Source organism: Geotrypetes seraphini, chromosome 2 (genome assembly GCF_902459505.1).
Source record: "Geotrypetes seraphini chromosome 2, aGeoSer1.1, whole genome shotgun sequence".
Taxonomy (NCBI): Eukaryota; Metazoa; Chordata; class Amphibia; order Gymnophiona; family Dermophiidae; genus Geotrypetes; species Geotrypetes seraphini.
The window spans coordinates 155948601-155965037 of record NC_047085.1 but is presented as its reverse complement, the minus strand read 5'-3'; the positions used below and the strand labels follow the sequence as shown (position 1 = coordinate 155965037).

Here is a 16437-nt window from a genome sequence, read left to right as displayed (position 1 = left end):
GGAGTTGATGGAATACAAATGATGTCTTACATCACAACATCTTACATTAGCCTGGCCATGCATCCGCTTCTTTAGAACCTCACCAGTCTTCCACTGTGTTGCTTGTCTCCTTTAACAGCTTTTCCTCCCTTTTTTTCTAGCTGTACTTTTGTTAGGTCTGTGTGACAGTTCTCCTTTCTCTTCTTGGGTCTAATAGGTCTCCTGATTCTTGAATCAGCACAAATAGGCCACATAATTGCTTTTTAACAAACTTGAAGGAAAGAAGTTAATAGAGCCAAAAGGAAATGAATGCTTTTAGCATTCCTGTACTACTTTGTTTTGACTGTATATGCTGTTTAGTTTTCACTTACCAGTTACTGATAGATCAGTACCGTATTTTCACGTAGATAACGCGCACCCGTGTAAAACGCACACACGGGTATAGCGTGCGGAAAACACAAATTTATGTACAGAAATTTTTATATACCGCGCACACCCGTATACCGCGCATGCTGCCCGACTCTCCTTTCGCCCGCCCCGACTCTCCTCTGGAGACCCCGACTCTCTTTTCGCCCGCCCCGACTCTCCTTTCCCCCTTGAAGTCCTGTCCCTACCCTGAAAGCCTGATGCCCCCCCCCGACGTCCGATTCACCCCCCCGCAGGACCGCTCGCACCCCCACCCCGAAGGACCGCTCGCACGCACCCGCACCCCCACCCCGAAGGAGCGCTGGCACCCCCACCCCGAAGGAGCGCTGGCACTCCCACCCCGAAGGACCGCTCGCACCCCCACCCGAAGGACCGCTCTCTGACGTCAGAGAAAGGGCGGGACCGCCTGAAGAGGAAGCAGCGCAGCACAGGGCTCTGAGAAGGGGCAGGACCGCCGGCAGATGAAGCAGCTGGGCTGGCATCCGGAAACAAGGTAGACAGCTTCTCCATGGGGGAGGGGGGAGGCTGTGGGGGTGCGAGCGGTCCTTCGGGTGGGGGTGCGAGCGGTCCTTCGGGGTGGGAGTGCGAGCGCTCCTTCCGGGTGATGAATTGGGCGTCAGGGGGAGGAAACTATGTAAAAAAAATTTTGTACAACGCGCTCGCGCGTATAACGCGCAAGGTTATGCGCGGTTTGTAAAAAGCACGTATAACGCGCGCGTTATATGCGTGAAAATACGGTAATGTGTTTATGTTCATACACACTGATACCATGTACTCACTATTGTTGCAGTTTTGAAACACATGCTACACATGTTAAAATGTTATGCATAGCCCCTATATGGCACTTTAGCCCCTATATGGCACTTTAGCATACATGCTAAAATTTATATATGCTTTTGTAAATAAGCACTTGTAAGAGCCCGAGTGGGTTCTTTAATGTAAAACCTTTACACATACAGCCTGGATATACAATAAAGGGGCAACAAAAGATTTCATTGGGAAAAAGCAAAGTCTTTTAGTTTAAAAATAAAAGTCTGGAAAAGGCCTGGTATGGCAGGGCCCAAAGTGCTATCCATGGCCAGCAGCTGCCATGCTCCAAACTCAGAGTTTAACAGTCTTTAGTCAATTAAACAGGTCTGGCCCCAGCCATACCCTAGAACAGAGCTCACAATATTTAAGCATAAATATAGGTCGTTGCAGTTAAGGCATATGGTTAGACTCCCTCCTCTTCTCCCCATGGGTAGGGTTACCATTCATCCGGGAAAACCCATACATGTCCCCTTTTTAGAGGATTGTCTGGATGTCCAGATGGCTTTTTTAAATTGTAGAAGTCTGTCTGTGTTTGACAGGGCCGGCTTACACAGAATCTGGTGGCTCTTCCCCTCTTACCTCCTTGGCGCTGGAACTGAATTTTCTTTGGGCCGTCAGCAGCTCAGTAAGGCGAGCCTGCTGCAGTTGGCCTACTCCAGAAGCCACCTCTCTGCACGTCCTGCCTATATGGGAACAGGAAATCAATACAGAGAGATTTCTTCCAGGGCAGGCCAATGGCTGCAGACTCACCTCGCTGAGCTGCTGGTGGCCCGAAGACAATTTAATTCTAGAACCAAGGAAGACAGCTACCAGATTCTGTGTAAACTGGCCCTGCCAAACTAGCTTCTGGGAGCAGGGCAGGGGCAGAGTTACAGTAGGGTTGGCAGAGCCGGGGTGGGGTGGGAATGGGGTCTTGTGACCTCTTTTTTTCATTTCACAGATATGATAACCCTACCCCAGAGCCCTTTCATCTTTCCTCTGGCCCTGCCTCTTTTCTTCCCTGGCAGCTGCTTCCTGGACTCCTCCCCTCCCTTCTCACTCACCCCTAGGGAAGAGCCACATCTCTTAAGGTGGCTCTGACACTGTGAGGGTGTATCCAGCAGAGGGAGTGGTAGCATCCTATAGACTCCCTCACATCACTAAATAAAGTTTTGTGTATAAAGTAAATCTTTAATCATGTGTATAAGGAGATGTTCTCACCTGTATTTTAGAATTAATAGTATTTGCTCAGTAGCAAGTTATTGTGAGTTGCAACAGTGACTTGAAAGATATAATAATGAAGGGCAAATATGTCACTTTTTTTATGAAATCAGAGCTGTGACAGTAGTGATACTTTTTAAAAGTGATGAAGTTAATTTATTTATTTTTAATCCTCATGGGCAGGTTCTTCTGGTGACAGTAAATGGGACTCCTATTGATTATCACACCATACACCCTATACGACCTCTGGAAAATGGACCAACCAAAATAGATATGTATTCCACACCACAATACAAGTGGGAGAATTCTGTTGAATCCTCAGGTAGTAAAAAATAATTAAATTACATTATTTATAAGCAAAGGGAGTATGGTAATATTTAACCTGCGGCAGTAAGCAGTTTGTAAGTTGCTCCCATCCATGGGCTGAAATAACCCTGCATTGAATATCTGAGTATGTGTGCTGATCTAGAAGTTAACTGTGCACTGGCCAATATTCAGATTAGTGTCCAATTAACTCATAAAGTGGATACCACCTTTTTCGATCTAACTTTATGTGCTTGCTTAGCTGATTAGCAGACTACATATTGCGGAAAACTGGTTAAGTGCTGGCTCCATACAAGCTTTGCCCCTGTACTGCCCATTACCTAACTGATTAGGGAATGGCTGGTTAGAGGAGATATTCAGTGGCACTGCCTAGTTAAGTGCTGCTGAATATCGATGGCAGACAAGCTCAGAAGGTCCGATATTGAGACCGTGGTATAAGTACCTCCTATGGTCCACGGCAATTCTAGATATTCAATGCTGAGGTCGTATCTGGCCACCAGCATTGATTATCCGGGTCAAAATTTGGCACTATAGATTTAGCCAGACTTAGCTGACCAAGTTGATATTCATCAGCTACCAAGCTAAGGCCTAGCGGCCAAAAATAGACCTGCATTTTTGGCTGCTCTATCTGGCTGCACATCTTAGCTGGCCTGTTGATGAATATTGGCAGTGACCAGCTATGTTGCATGACATAGCCGGTCACCAGTGAACTGGATAATTCAACGGAGATAGCTGGCTATCTCCCACTGAATATCGACAGATAGTCGGCTAAGTAGTACTTACTTAGCCAGCCTGAAGCCATTCCTGGCTGACTATGTATCACTGGATATCGGGGGTAGTAGGATTAACCAGGCAGGAGTCCCTCATGCCTGGTTAAACCCTTTTGAATATCAATCCAAACTCTCTTACAGTGCTGGTTGATAAAATTTGTACATTTATGGGCTTAATTTTCAGTTTACTTTGGATTATCATAAATGGTGATAACTGTATAGGAAGCAGCATATAGATTTTCTGATGTCTGACAAAAAAGATTCCAGTCTAATGAAAGAGGCTGGCCATTTTAAATATTCTGTTAGCAGGGCTCCTATGAAAGTGTTCCCTTTTAGCAAGACATACTTCACTTGAAGTGGCCCCACAGTAGGAAAGCAAGATCTAATTGAAGGGATGCTAGACAATATTTTTGGAGAAACTATATTTAGACTGCACTGCTGATAGTCACAGAAAAATTAGAACTACAACAGGCTTATTTCTGAACACTGTGAAGAAGTACATCTGTCTGTGTCTGTACCTTGTTTGTCCAATACTATCCCCCTCTTTTACAAAGGTGTGCTATGCTTTTTAGTGCGCGCTAAATATTATCGCGCGCTAAACATGTGCTATCCTATGGACACGTTAGCGGTTAGTGCACGTGTTGATTTAGCACGCGCTAAAACGCTTAGCGCACCTTTGTAAAAAAGGGCCTATGTAGGTACAATTGTAACACATTCTGGACTCTTTTGAGAGGACGGGCTAGAAAATCAAATAAATTTAGTCTTTGAGATGAGCATTTTCAAAGTTATTTGGTACTGTCACTAATACTACTTACCATTTCTATAGTGTTATTCTACATATGGAATATTGTACGCAAAGAACAAAGCAATCGTGTAAGGGTAATAAGAAAAATCACTATTAAACAATGGCTCCAAAAGGGCCTCACCTACTGGGATGCAGGGGGGTGGGTAGGAAGGGGGGAGGGTGTGTGGGGGGATTTTCTGTATCAGAAATTGGACTTTGCATGGGAAATGCTTATGTTAGCACATTCGACAAGTTGTACTCTTTCTTGTTGCCCTTTGTTATTGCCTTTTGTTGATGTTGCATTTTTCTTCCATGCACTGCTCCATTAATAAACATATTTTTTTTAAAAAAGTACTTGAACACATTAATCACTTCATCATAGCCAATAAATAAGAGCAAAACCAGAGGGTAGGAAAAGCCTCACGAGAAATTCTCCAAAACTTCCTTTCTCATTCACTGGCACAAAAACCTAATAATAATAATAATAATAACTTTATTTTTGTATACCGCATTACCATGGAAGTTCTATGCGGTTAACAGATGAAAAGACTGTACATTACAGCGAAGTTACACTTTTTTTTTTTTTGGCATAGCTACATTTACATTTTCGGCGACGCTACATTTGCGGTGAAGTTATTTTTCAGGTCGGTTACTATTGCAGAGAAGTTACATTTGTTGTAAGTTGCATATATATAGCGGAGTTCATACAGTGTTACATACAGCGGTGATATATACTGCGGTGTTCGATAAAGCCGAGCAGAGGCATTAAGTAAGGGGGGTAAAGAAGAAGGGGTGATTAATTGGATAGGGTGATCCATTTTGTTAAGCCGTTTGGTGGCAGACAGAATTGGAAGAGTCGAGAGACTGAGGTAAGTCAAGGTCCGAGGAGGAGGCAAGGAAGAGGGGGGGAGAAGTTAGAGGAATTTATCAAAAAGGTAGGTTTTGATTGTCTTCCTGAACATTTGGTAGGGGGGGGAATTGGAGATGAGTGCTGTGAGGCATTTGTTCCATTTGCCCGCTTGGAATGTGAGGGATCTGTCGAGAAATTTCTTGTAGAGGCATCCTTTCAGGGAAGGAAAGGAGAACAGGTACGAGAGGGGCCAGCGATTTCAAGGTGCTCGGATAGATAGATTGGGGAAGAGCCTGCTCTCCAGCGCTCCAAAATTTTAAAAATGGATTCAAAGAAATCTTCAATTCTTCAAACATGCTCTCTATGTTAAGCAATTGGTCATTGTTACCCGATTGTTGTATACCTTAAATTGTTAAAATGTCATTAAAGATGATTGAACTAAAAAAAAAAACCCCAAAAAACCATGCTCTTTCATGCTTCTACTTATACTGTATATCGGCAGTGCTTGCTCAAATGTTTTCAAATAATTTGCTAACACGTAACCAAAACTTGCATTTCCGGAGCTTCTTATAAATCTTCACAGACTCCGACGCTGACAGCATTTCACAGCCTCAGTTGCTGCTGGAAGATCAACATTTTTTTTTAGAAACCAGTCCCCTGGGTTAATTCAAGAATCCTTTAGCGTTAGCAAAAAAAAATTTTCTACTTACTTGTAACATCAGCTCTATATATCTTTAGTGACTGTTTTGCAAGTTTTGGTGAAGTGTCGGCAAATTGTTTGGAAACTTTTGAGCAAGCAGTGCCGATATACAGTAAAAGTAGAAGCACAATAGAGCATGAAATTAATGTGTTAAAGTATTTTTGATTGATAACTATGGGGTCCTTTTATTAAGGTGTGCTAACCGATTCAGCGCACGCTAAAGATTAGTGCGCACTAAGGGCTCCTTTTACAAAGCCGCGCTAGTGGTTTAACGCTTGTAATAGCGCACGCTAAACCGCCGGCCGCTCTAGCCGCTACCGCCTCCTCTTGAGCAGGCGGTAGTTTTTCAGCCAGCACGGGGGTTAGCACGTGATTAAAAGTCACGTGCGCTAAAGTCGCTAACGCGGCTTTGTAAAAGGAGCCCTTAGTGCATACTAATCTTTAGCGCACGCTAAATCGGTTAGCACACCTTAATAAAAGTACCCCTATAGTAAGTGAGCTCCTTTTGAAGCCATTGTTGTTTGATACACATAAGAGGAGGCCCCTAATCTTGTCTATTCAAGGCAGAAAAACAGGATAAGAGGGAGTTTCATTTATGGAATAGAATTATCCACAACATGCGTCCCAATCGGAAAGTAAAAGGAATACAAATTAAAGTTTCCTCAAAAAGGTGTGCTTTTAGGCTGAATTTCAATAAGCTCAGAGAAGCTTTTGATGCACTAACTAAGCAGGTCTTTTCCAGGCATACAGGAGGTAATTCTATAAAGAGGATGCCAACAAAGCATATAATGGCCAGAACACTAGCATTTATGTGTATACATACTAATATTTTGGTTACATGCTATTCTATATGATGGCATCTAAATATGATGGTACATAGTTTGAAGAGGGACATTCATGTGGGCAGAGTCTGAGCAGATGGTGGGCAAGATGCATAGTAACAAGGGTATTTTATGGAATGCCAGTAGTCTAGGTGCCAATATAAAGCTCTAAGGTTGGTATAGTGGTCACACCCAAATTATACATGCATATTTGAAGTGCTTTTTGAGAACTCTATAAAGGAAAGTAGACACCTACTTTCCCTTATAGAATGGACTCCAGATAGGCACCCCTATAGAATTTCCCTCATGATGCAATGAGGCAGAAAGACTGGAGTCTGGAACTGGCCAATGGAGAAGGGCACATATAAGAATGACTTACCTGATGAGTAGAGTTCCCTGGGGGTATGCTGGGGGTGTAGGGATAGATAAGAGAGAAGTAACGAGGAGTTGTGGAATGAATGCTCTTACAAGTGTGTAAGAAAAGCTTGAACTGCTTGTAGGAATGGATAAGAACCCACTAAGGATTATGTGTGTATTGATAGAAGCAACTTATGTAACAGAGTTTTGAATTGATTGAAGAGGAGAGTGGTGGTAGACTTGTAAAGAGGATGGGATTTGATATACTGCTTTTTCTGTGTGGTTACAATCAAAGCAGTTTAGACAGGTACTTATTTTGTATCTGGGGAAATGAAGTCACAAGGATCTGCAGTGGTAATTGAACTCAGCCTTAGGGTGCTGAAGCATCTGTTTTAACCACTAGGCACTCCTCCACTGTGAGGAACAAGTTACAGTAGTATACAGGTAAGTGGAAAGTGATGAGAATATGGGTTTTGATAATGAGTTCAAAAAGTAAGGGATATATTTTAATAATGTTGTAAAGAAATGATAAATGTTAACAATGGAGAGAGTGAAAGGAGACCTAAGGGACTAGGATGGTGGCTGGATATCCAACTAACAAGAATCAGATAGACAGACAATGATTTGGGACTGGATTCCCAGTGAAATTTCTATAGGAAGGGGCTCAGGGGGTTATCAGGATAAAGGTGGTACTGAAAGCCTTTGGAGGACATTAGAACATCAAGGGAACTAGAATAGAGACAGAAGAGAAGTCTCAATTTAGAGCCCTGTGATATACTGATTGATGGTGGAATAGCGGTATGGAGAACATGGAAAGGTTCTGATCCTTGTAAATAAGGATTCAGAACAGAAAGCATAGGAACTCATGCTAATTATACATCTAAGAACATGAATTATAATGTAAATATTTTCCTCTTAGAAAAGAAGGAGGAGGAGGAAGATGGAGAAGAAGAGGAGGAAGAAGAAGAAGATAGTGCCATAGATGAAAAAGAAAACATTAAAGTACATACCATGGTCGCTGTGTTCCACTTTGTCATGAAGCAAAGTTACATTTGTGCTCTCCTGGCAATGATGGTATGCATATGATCTCAATATATTGAAAACTGTTGTCATCACAACATTCTGATACAGTTCCAAATTCTGATAGAAAACTCCAATTTCCATTTAATACAACTTTCCCTGCAGACCAGACTTCAGTTATTCAATTACATGAATGCCCCTTATGCCAGCTGTAAATATGACTGAGAAATTGATGAAAAAACAGAGAGATTGCCCTGTTTCTCCAAAGTTTCAAGTTTATTTAAGGCTTGATATACTGACCATCACATATATCTGGACGGTTTACAATGTTAAGAATTAAAAAAAAAAAAAAAACTGTTAAATATATCTACATTGTGTTTCAAAAATCATATAAAGCTTGTTTTCTGTATAACTCTGTCAAACTTGAATAACTTCAATACAATTTGAGCTAAATTATCCTGAATAAATTTGCAATAAGCCTACACTCATGCCAGCCATCTCAACTAAATGGGGTCCTTTCACTACTTGGTTCTTCAACTGTTGTGATGATTTCTTCATTGCAGACTGATCAGACTCTTCTGTTTCCTGACTGGCGATCAGTTGAGCCTGTTTATTGCAATTTCTTCAAAACATAATTCACGTTTGCTCTCTTCTAATTTACATTTCAATGAAAAATACTTTGTGGAAAAAGTATACAGAGCCCAAAAAGATAAGGAAAAGGTTTATGTTTACTCTCTTCTTTTTTGGAAACTCTCGCAGTAGTCTGTGATAACCATAACCTTTCTCTAGATACAAATTTTTAATAAGGATCAGATCCTCCTGACTGAAAACCATGGCGAAAAGGGCGAACAGAATGCTAAGAATGATTAAGAAGGGGATCACAAACAGATTGGAGAAGGTTATCATGCCACTGTACCAGGCCATGGTATGCCCTCACCTGGAATACTGCGTCCAGCACTGGTCACTGTACATGAAGAAGGACACAGTACTACTCGAAAGGGTCACGACTAAAATGGTTAAGGGGCTGGAGGAGTTGCCGTACAGCTGAGATTAGAGAAACTGGGCCTCTTCTCTCTCGAAAAGAGGAGATTGAGAGAGGACATGATCGAGACATTCAAGATACTGAAGGGAATAGACTTAGTAGATAAAGATAAGTTGTTCATCCTCTCCAAGGTAGGGAGAACGAGAGGGCACTCTTTAAAGTTAAAAGGGGATAGATTCTATACAAACGTAAGGAAGTTCTTTTTCACCCAGAGAGTGGTTGAAAACTGGAACGCTCTTCTATAGGGGAAAACACCCTCCAGGGATTCAAGACAAAGTTAGACAAGTTCCTGCTGAACCGGAACATACGCAGGTAGGGCTGGTCTCAGTTATGGCACTGGTCTTTGACCTAGGGGTTGCCGCAGGAGCGGACTGCTGGGCATGATGGACCACTAGTCTGACCCAGCAGCAGCAATTCATATGTTCTTATGTTTTAATGAAAAATAACATCTGCATATATCATGACAATCTCTGGGTTGTGGTAATGTCATTTGTATTGTATTGACATGTCAAGTTTAGACAGAGTTATGCAGAAAACAAGCTTTGTATAGGTTTATTTTAACATGTTCTGGCCAAGATTAACCCCCAATATTTATTGCTGGGCCATGTCTAGGCACTGGCACCAAATACCTGGGGCTTACTGAAAAGGCCCTGGCCACTGGATCTTAATCAGGTCTTAGCTGATATTGAGGCAAGGGCTACATTATTTTTTCTTAGCTCCCCAATCCTCCCCAAAAAACCCCTCCTTTCTTCTCCCTCTCTAGCTCACAAGTCACAAACCCCTCTCACCCCTCTAAATGATCCCCCTAAACCCCCATTTTGGTAGGCCCCTGAGGCCAATCTGATATCATTGGTAGTCTATTGGTGTCGATAGGGGGCAGGGGTAAAGGCCATTCCCTCCAGTCCATTGTGGCCACTAAGAGAACATGGCTGCCACAGCCTCTCATGGTAGCTTGCGGTACTTGTATAGTAAGTTTATTATTTGGTATTTGATATACCACAGGGGATGACTAGCAGGTCATTGTAGTTTACATTAAAAAAAAAAAAAAAAAATCCAGAAGGAAGAAAAGACCATTAACAAAGTATAAGATGGATGGATCATGCTACCAAGTTGGCCACTGACACATAGCAACATGCACAATGATGTTTCAGGGCAGAGTGAGTGGTTTTTTGCCATTGCTTTCTCCTTTGCAGTGTGTGGCTCCACTGTGTTGCTGTCCAGTATCCTGTTACCACAGTGACCAATCCAGGTTAAAAAACCCAAAACAACCCCCCTCCCCCCAAATAAAACAAAACAAAACATAAAATTATAGGGGTACCACAATCATGCAGAGAGCATATGTCTAAATTCCTAAAACAATGAGTTTTCAGAAGTATAAATTTAGTGAAGAATTAACTCAGAAAGAACACAGAAAAGGGGGAAGATTGTTTCAAAGTTGAGGGCGAGAAAAAAGAATGCTACGTGCCTAGTAGATTCAAGGTGGGTGTAACATGGGAAAGGAAGAACCATATATAGTAGGGAGAAATATTACTTCAAGGATGCCGTGAATGATTGCCGCAAGGGCCTTTGCTTCTGCCTCCATGAACCCCATTGGACCACCAGGGATATCAAGGAGGTCTGGGTCAACCTACCAAGCCAGGAAGGGTTGTGGGGTTAGGGGATTGTTCTGGGAGGAGGAGTTTGTGTCTTGTGGGCTGGGGAGAGGGGGAAGAAACAAAATGGGCTTTTTCAGGAGATTGGGGAGTTAAGGTGCAAACAAAAGTATTATATGATCAAATGTACTCACTTCACAAAGAAATTGAATTGCTTTGTTTTGAATCTCTCTTCCTTTATCTTAAACCCCTACCCAGTCTGTCTTCAAACTTGTTTGTACTTCTAGAAGGTTGCCAGCAGAGGCAGCAATTCATGCATGTGTCCAATTCTACCAGAAACAGGAAGTTGTTTTAGAGAAGGCAGGACATTGTCAAAGGGAAGGCTCTGGTGCTGGCTGCAAGCAGTGTGAATGAATCACTACCACTGCCAGCAGCTTCTAGAAGTAAAGACAAGTTTGAAGATAGACCAAGAGGAGGGTGTACTTCTAGGGTTACTAGATTTTCCGTCTGGAAAATCCGGACCCCTTGACCCGCCCCCAGGTCCTCCCAGTCCCACCCATCCCTGCCCTGTCATGTCCCGGTTTTGCCCCATCATGCCCCTAATCCTACCCCCAAGCCCACCCCAGCCCCGCCTCCAATCCCGCCCCCCACTGCCTGCTCTCGTCGGGCAGGACATCCGCACATGCGTGGATATGACACAATGATGTCACGTTGCAGGTGCGCATGCGCGTGACGTCATCATGTCATATCCACGCAGGCGAGGATGCCCTCCTGCTCGAAGGAAAGCTTTTCAAAACCCAAAGTGCCGGGTTTTGAAAAGTCGTCCGGACCCCGGATATTTCCTCAAAAGGAGGACATCCAAACATCTGGCAACCCTAGTACTTACTGGATCGTGGTTGGGGGAGGAGAGGAGAGGAGAGAGGAGAGTAGTAGAGAGATGCCAGACCATGGGTGGTATGGAAAGAGACATGCTGAACAATGAAAGAGAAAAGGATAAATGTAGACCATGGGGAGGGAGTGGAGGAGAGGAGAGATGCTAAACGGAGGAGAGAAGAAAATAGAGATGAGGGAAGGGAACAAATAAGAATTCTGACATAAAGTGGGAAGTAGTGGGGAGATGGTAACTATGGAGGGGAAGGAGGAGGATGGGAGAGAGAGGAGCTGATTATGGAGGCGGAAGGAGAAGAAGGGAATAGAGTTTAGAAATGCTGACTATGGGAGAGGGGGTACAAGTCAGTGGTCTATATATAATAAATTCAGTGTCACGTGGAGGGGCATAATCAAAACATACGTCTAAATCTGATTTGGAAGAAGGGCGCTAGTCACCCAAAGTCAGCAGCGAGAAAATGCCCATTCTAAAACAGTACGTCTAAAATATTATTTTTTTCAAAAGTTGTCTATCTGGACATCCAGGTTTTTGATCATTCAGACTATCATAAGTCTATCTTTATACCATATTCGCGACCAAAAATTCATCCAAGACCTAAATGCCCAGAACAAGACCTTTTGGACATGGGAGGGGCCAGCATTATGATGGACTGGCCACCCAGACATGGCAATAGAACAGTGGGGCACCTTAAAGGGCACTACTGTGAAATGTCACAAAAAGGGTGCCATATAAACATCTCACCAGAACTCCGTTATAGGTTATGGTGAGCCCCCCAGAACATCCCCAAAACCCACTATACCTACTTGATTACAACCCCAATAGCCCTTATGGCTGCAGGTGGCACCTATATGGCAGTAGAGTAGGGTTTGGGGGGGTTTTGATGGGGGCATATGTTCCACCTTAAATGTAGTGGCTAGAGTAGTTTTTGGGCCTGAATCCTCCTTTCTATAATTCACTAGTCCCCCCCCACAGGCTATTTATGAGACCTTTGTGCAGCTCTACTAGGCTTTCCTATACTAGATGCTGATGTTCTGGAGATAGGTATGTACGTCTTTATTCCAATCTTTGAGGGGGGGGGTGAGAGGTTAGTGAACACTGGGGGAGTGTGTGGGGTTTTTACTTTGTAGGAAAAACAGAATCCCATAAAATGGAGCATGGAATGTAACAAAAGGGTAGTTGAGAATCTCAGAAACCAGCTTGGGCAAATAGAATAAAATTTGTCAGCCAAGACTTATAAGTTCCACATTTGCATCACTGATTCTCAAAACCTCCCCCAACATTATGTAACACTCTAAATTTTTAACTATATTCTTTATTACTTCTAATGCTTCCTTATTTTAAAGTTGCTGGTTACTTTCAAAATCGTAATGGCTTATCCTCTACCCAGCAAACAAATATAATAACTTATCTTAGATTGTTAATACCTTGTTCAGAAATTATAATTTAGTACTATGGTTCAATATCTTTCTTTTTCAGGCTTGGAGCATTACCTATCACAGCTGGTTAACCTTTATATTACTGATCTGGTCCTGTGCATTGTGGATGATTCGTGACAGAAGAAGATATGCCATGCTTAGCTCACCTTTCATGGTTGCTTATGGAAATTTATTAGTAACATTGCAATACATCTGGAGTATTAACCTCAGACATTCTGAACTTCCAGAAGTTTCTGGATTCCTAGAAAGAAAAGATCCAGGAGAATTAGCATCAAAGGTATGCCTTAATATAGTTTTGTATATTCTAGTAACTAAATAACTCAGTACCAAATCATGCAGTCTTTGAACTTACCATATATACTCAAATATAAACCTATTGAAGTATAAACTGAGATAACAGTTTTCCCCCACAAAATGGGGGAACACTTTTAACTCTAGTATGAACCGTGTGTGTGTTATATTCCAGTATTCATGCAGCAGCAGCAGCCAACATTTCCTGCCTCCCCATCGCCTCCACCCTAGCAGCAACTGGCATTTCATTCTGCTCTCCCCCCCTTCTCCCACCACCACTGCTGCTAACATTTCCCATCTCTCCCACCCCCTCCTAGATAATCAGCTTTTCACTTACAGATACTTGCTTCCCTGGTACACACTAGTGCTGCCTGATTTGCTGATCTCCACCCCTAACATATCTCAGAGGCCTCCTAAAACAGCAGCAATGGTAGCGTTCTGAACAGGTTGCTTTGTTGCCTTCCCCGCCAGGGCCTTCCTTCTTCTGTGTAACTCATGATGTCATCACTGATGCAGCAGAAGGGAACCCTGGGTCGTGAAGCAGCCTGTTCAGAGTGCTGTCACTTATGCTGCTTTAAGCGGCCTCAGAGGTATTTCATTTCTTTCCTGATCATTTCTAACATTCTAGTTGCTTTCCCAGCACTGACCCCTAACTGCTACTTTTTAACATATTTATCAGTGATCTAGAGATGAGAATAACTGAGATTATTAAATTTGCTGATGACACAAAGTTGTTCAAAATTGTTAAATCGCAAGAGGATTGTGAAAAATTGCAAGAGGACCTTGTGAGACTGGGCATCAAAATGGCAATTGACATTTAATGTGAGCAAGTGCAAAGTGATACATGTGGGAAAGAGGAACTTAAACTATAGCTATGTGATGCAGGGTTCCATGTTTGAAGTCACCACCTAGGAAAAGGATTTAGGTATCATTGTTGAGGATACATTAAAATCCTCAGCTCAGTGTGCGGTAGCGGCTAAGAAAGCAAATAGAATGTTAGGAATTATCAGGAAAGGAATGGAATACCTAATATTCTATTTGCGGTCCCAGCACAGATCCCTGGGGAACCCACTAGTTACCCTTTTCTATTGAGAATATTGACCATTTAAACCTACTCTCTGTATTCTTTCTTTCAACCAGTTCTTAATCCATAACAGGACATTGACTCCTATCTCATAACTTTCCAGCTTCCTCAGATGTCTTTCTTGAGGTACTTTATTAAATGACTTTTGAAAATCCAAATACACTCTGTCAACCACTCACCTTTATCCACGTGTTTATTCACCCCTTCAAAGAAATGCAGTAGATTGGTGAGGTAAGATTTCCCTTGACTAAATCCATGCTGGCCTTCTCTTATTAATTCAGCAACCTTCTCCAACCAGTTAAATCATTTTGAACATCAGGCCCCTTATATATAAACCTATAATAAATCTATGTATGCAGTGAAATGAGTTAACATGAAAACATCTGTGTGCAGCGTCACCACTCTACAGGAAAGAATATCATTGGTGTCTGTATACATTCCAAGTCCACTCCAATTCTGTCTCCACACCACCCCAGCACTGCCCAATTTGTGATGGGATAGTATACTGGCAGCACTGCCCATTAAGGACCACTGACCGCAACTTAACCTGGCAGGAAGCTCTTCTGCCCAGTTAAATCATTTTGAATATTGGGTCCATGGAAGATTGTTACCCACCCTGACTCATTGCTTCAGGCATTTAGAAGCAAGGTTTCATTCTTTTTAAAGGAGACAGTGACCAAGCTTGATAATCATGAAAAGAGGTTACCCTAAATGGAGATTTCAGTCTCTAGCTTGGAGACACAAGATTAACCTTTGGCTGAAATTAAAGAAAGCTTGGTCTTGCATCAGCAGACCAGAGTTATGCAGAACACAGGTAGGTCTAGTAGGTTTTGGGGGAGTTTTAGAGGGCTTATCATACATTATAAGGAGGTTATAATGAGATGTACACCTGGCACCTTTTATGTGACGTTCACAGCCGTGCCCTCTAAGGTGTCCCACTGCTCTGTTGGTATGCCTTTGGGGCCAGTCCATTAAAATGCTGGCCCCTTCTACATACAAATGGTCTGGATTTGGACATTTTGAACTTTGATGCTTTTGTGTTCAAAAATGGCCAAAAAAGTTAGGTGACCTAAGGTTGGACTTCTTGAGGGCCAAGATGTCTAAATAGGCCATTAAAAAAATATTGGACATCTAGCAGTTTTGAAAATGGACATCTTGAAGGAAAAATCTAAAATCCGCATAGAATTAGGAGGTAGATGTGCAGCTAAATGCATGCCTTTTCCCCAACAACTTTATAGATACTTTGCAAAAGGCTCCACAGTCAATAAGCCTTTTGTAAAATACACTTCAAATTGTGAATATTCTGATCTGGACATTGTTTTTTTTCTGTCTAGATGACCTATGCAAATAATCAGCTTTAAATATATCTCTTCAAGAATTATTTAAGAATATACGAATATTATTCCTGTGGAGAAATATCTCGTATTATACGAGGGGGTGCTAAAAAGTTCTCAGCCCAACCAAGAAGAGAATGACGTGGATATGGTTCAATCAATGATCTGAAACAATGTTAAAACATAGAATTTTATTTCTGCAAATAGGCACTTTTAATGAAATAAGATAACACTCTTTTCAGCTACAGTGACAAAACAACGCTCAGAATTTAGGAAGTTGATTGATTGGACTGGGAACCTTTCAGCACCCCTTCATAATAATATAAAGAAAATCATGAAGTTAGAAATGGAAATTGGGAACAAATATATTGCCTCCCCCCCCCCTTTTACAAAGCCACAATAGCATTTTTTAGCGCAGGCCGGCATGCTGAATGCTCTGTGCTGTTACTGACACTCATAGGGCCTCTTCTATTAAACTGCGCTAGCAGTTTTCTAGCACAGGGAGCCACGCTGAATGTCCCGCACTGCTCCCGATGCTCATAGAGTTCCTATGAGCGTCGGGAGCAACATGGGCTATTCAGCTCAGCTCTCTGCGCTAAAAACTGCTAGTGTAGTTTAATAGAAGAGGGAGCTAGAGTTCCTATGAGAGTCGGGAGCAGCGCAGAGCATTCAGCGTGCCGGCCTGCCCTAAAAACCGCTAAAAGGGAGGATATTGAAGGACAAATGTC

At 42.4% G+C, this 16437-nt stretch overlaps 1 protein-coding gene across 5 annotated transcripts in view; it reads left to right on the top strand.

Moving 5' to 3' along the window:
- Nucleotides 1-16437, top strand: part of PIEZO2 (piezo type mechanosensitive ion channel component 2) — a 760979-nt gene that overhangs the window by 415236 nt on the left and 329306 nt on the right. For all 5 annotated transcript variants that reach the window (XM_033934096.1, XM_033934094.1, XM_033934095.1 and 2 more), the window contains exons 11-13: nt 2599-2737; nt 7941-8095; nt 13041-13277. In XM_033934096.1, coding sequence (XP_033789987.1) covers nt 2599-2737; nt 7941-8095; nt 13041-13277 — 531 coding nt within the window. The remainder of the gene's footprint in view (nt 1-2598; nt 2738-7940; nt 8096-13040; nt 13278-16437) is intronic.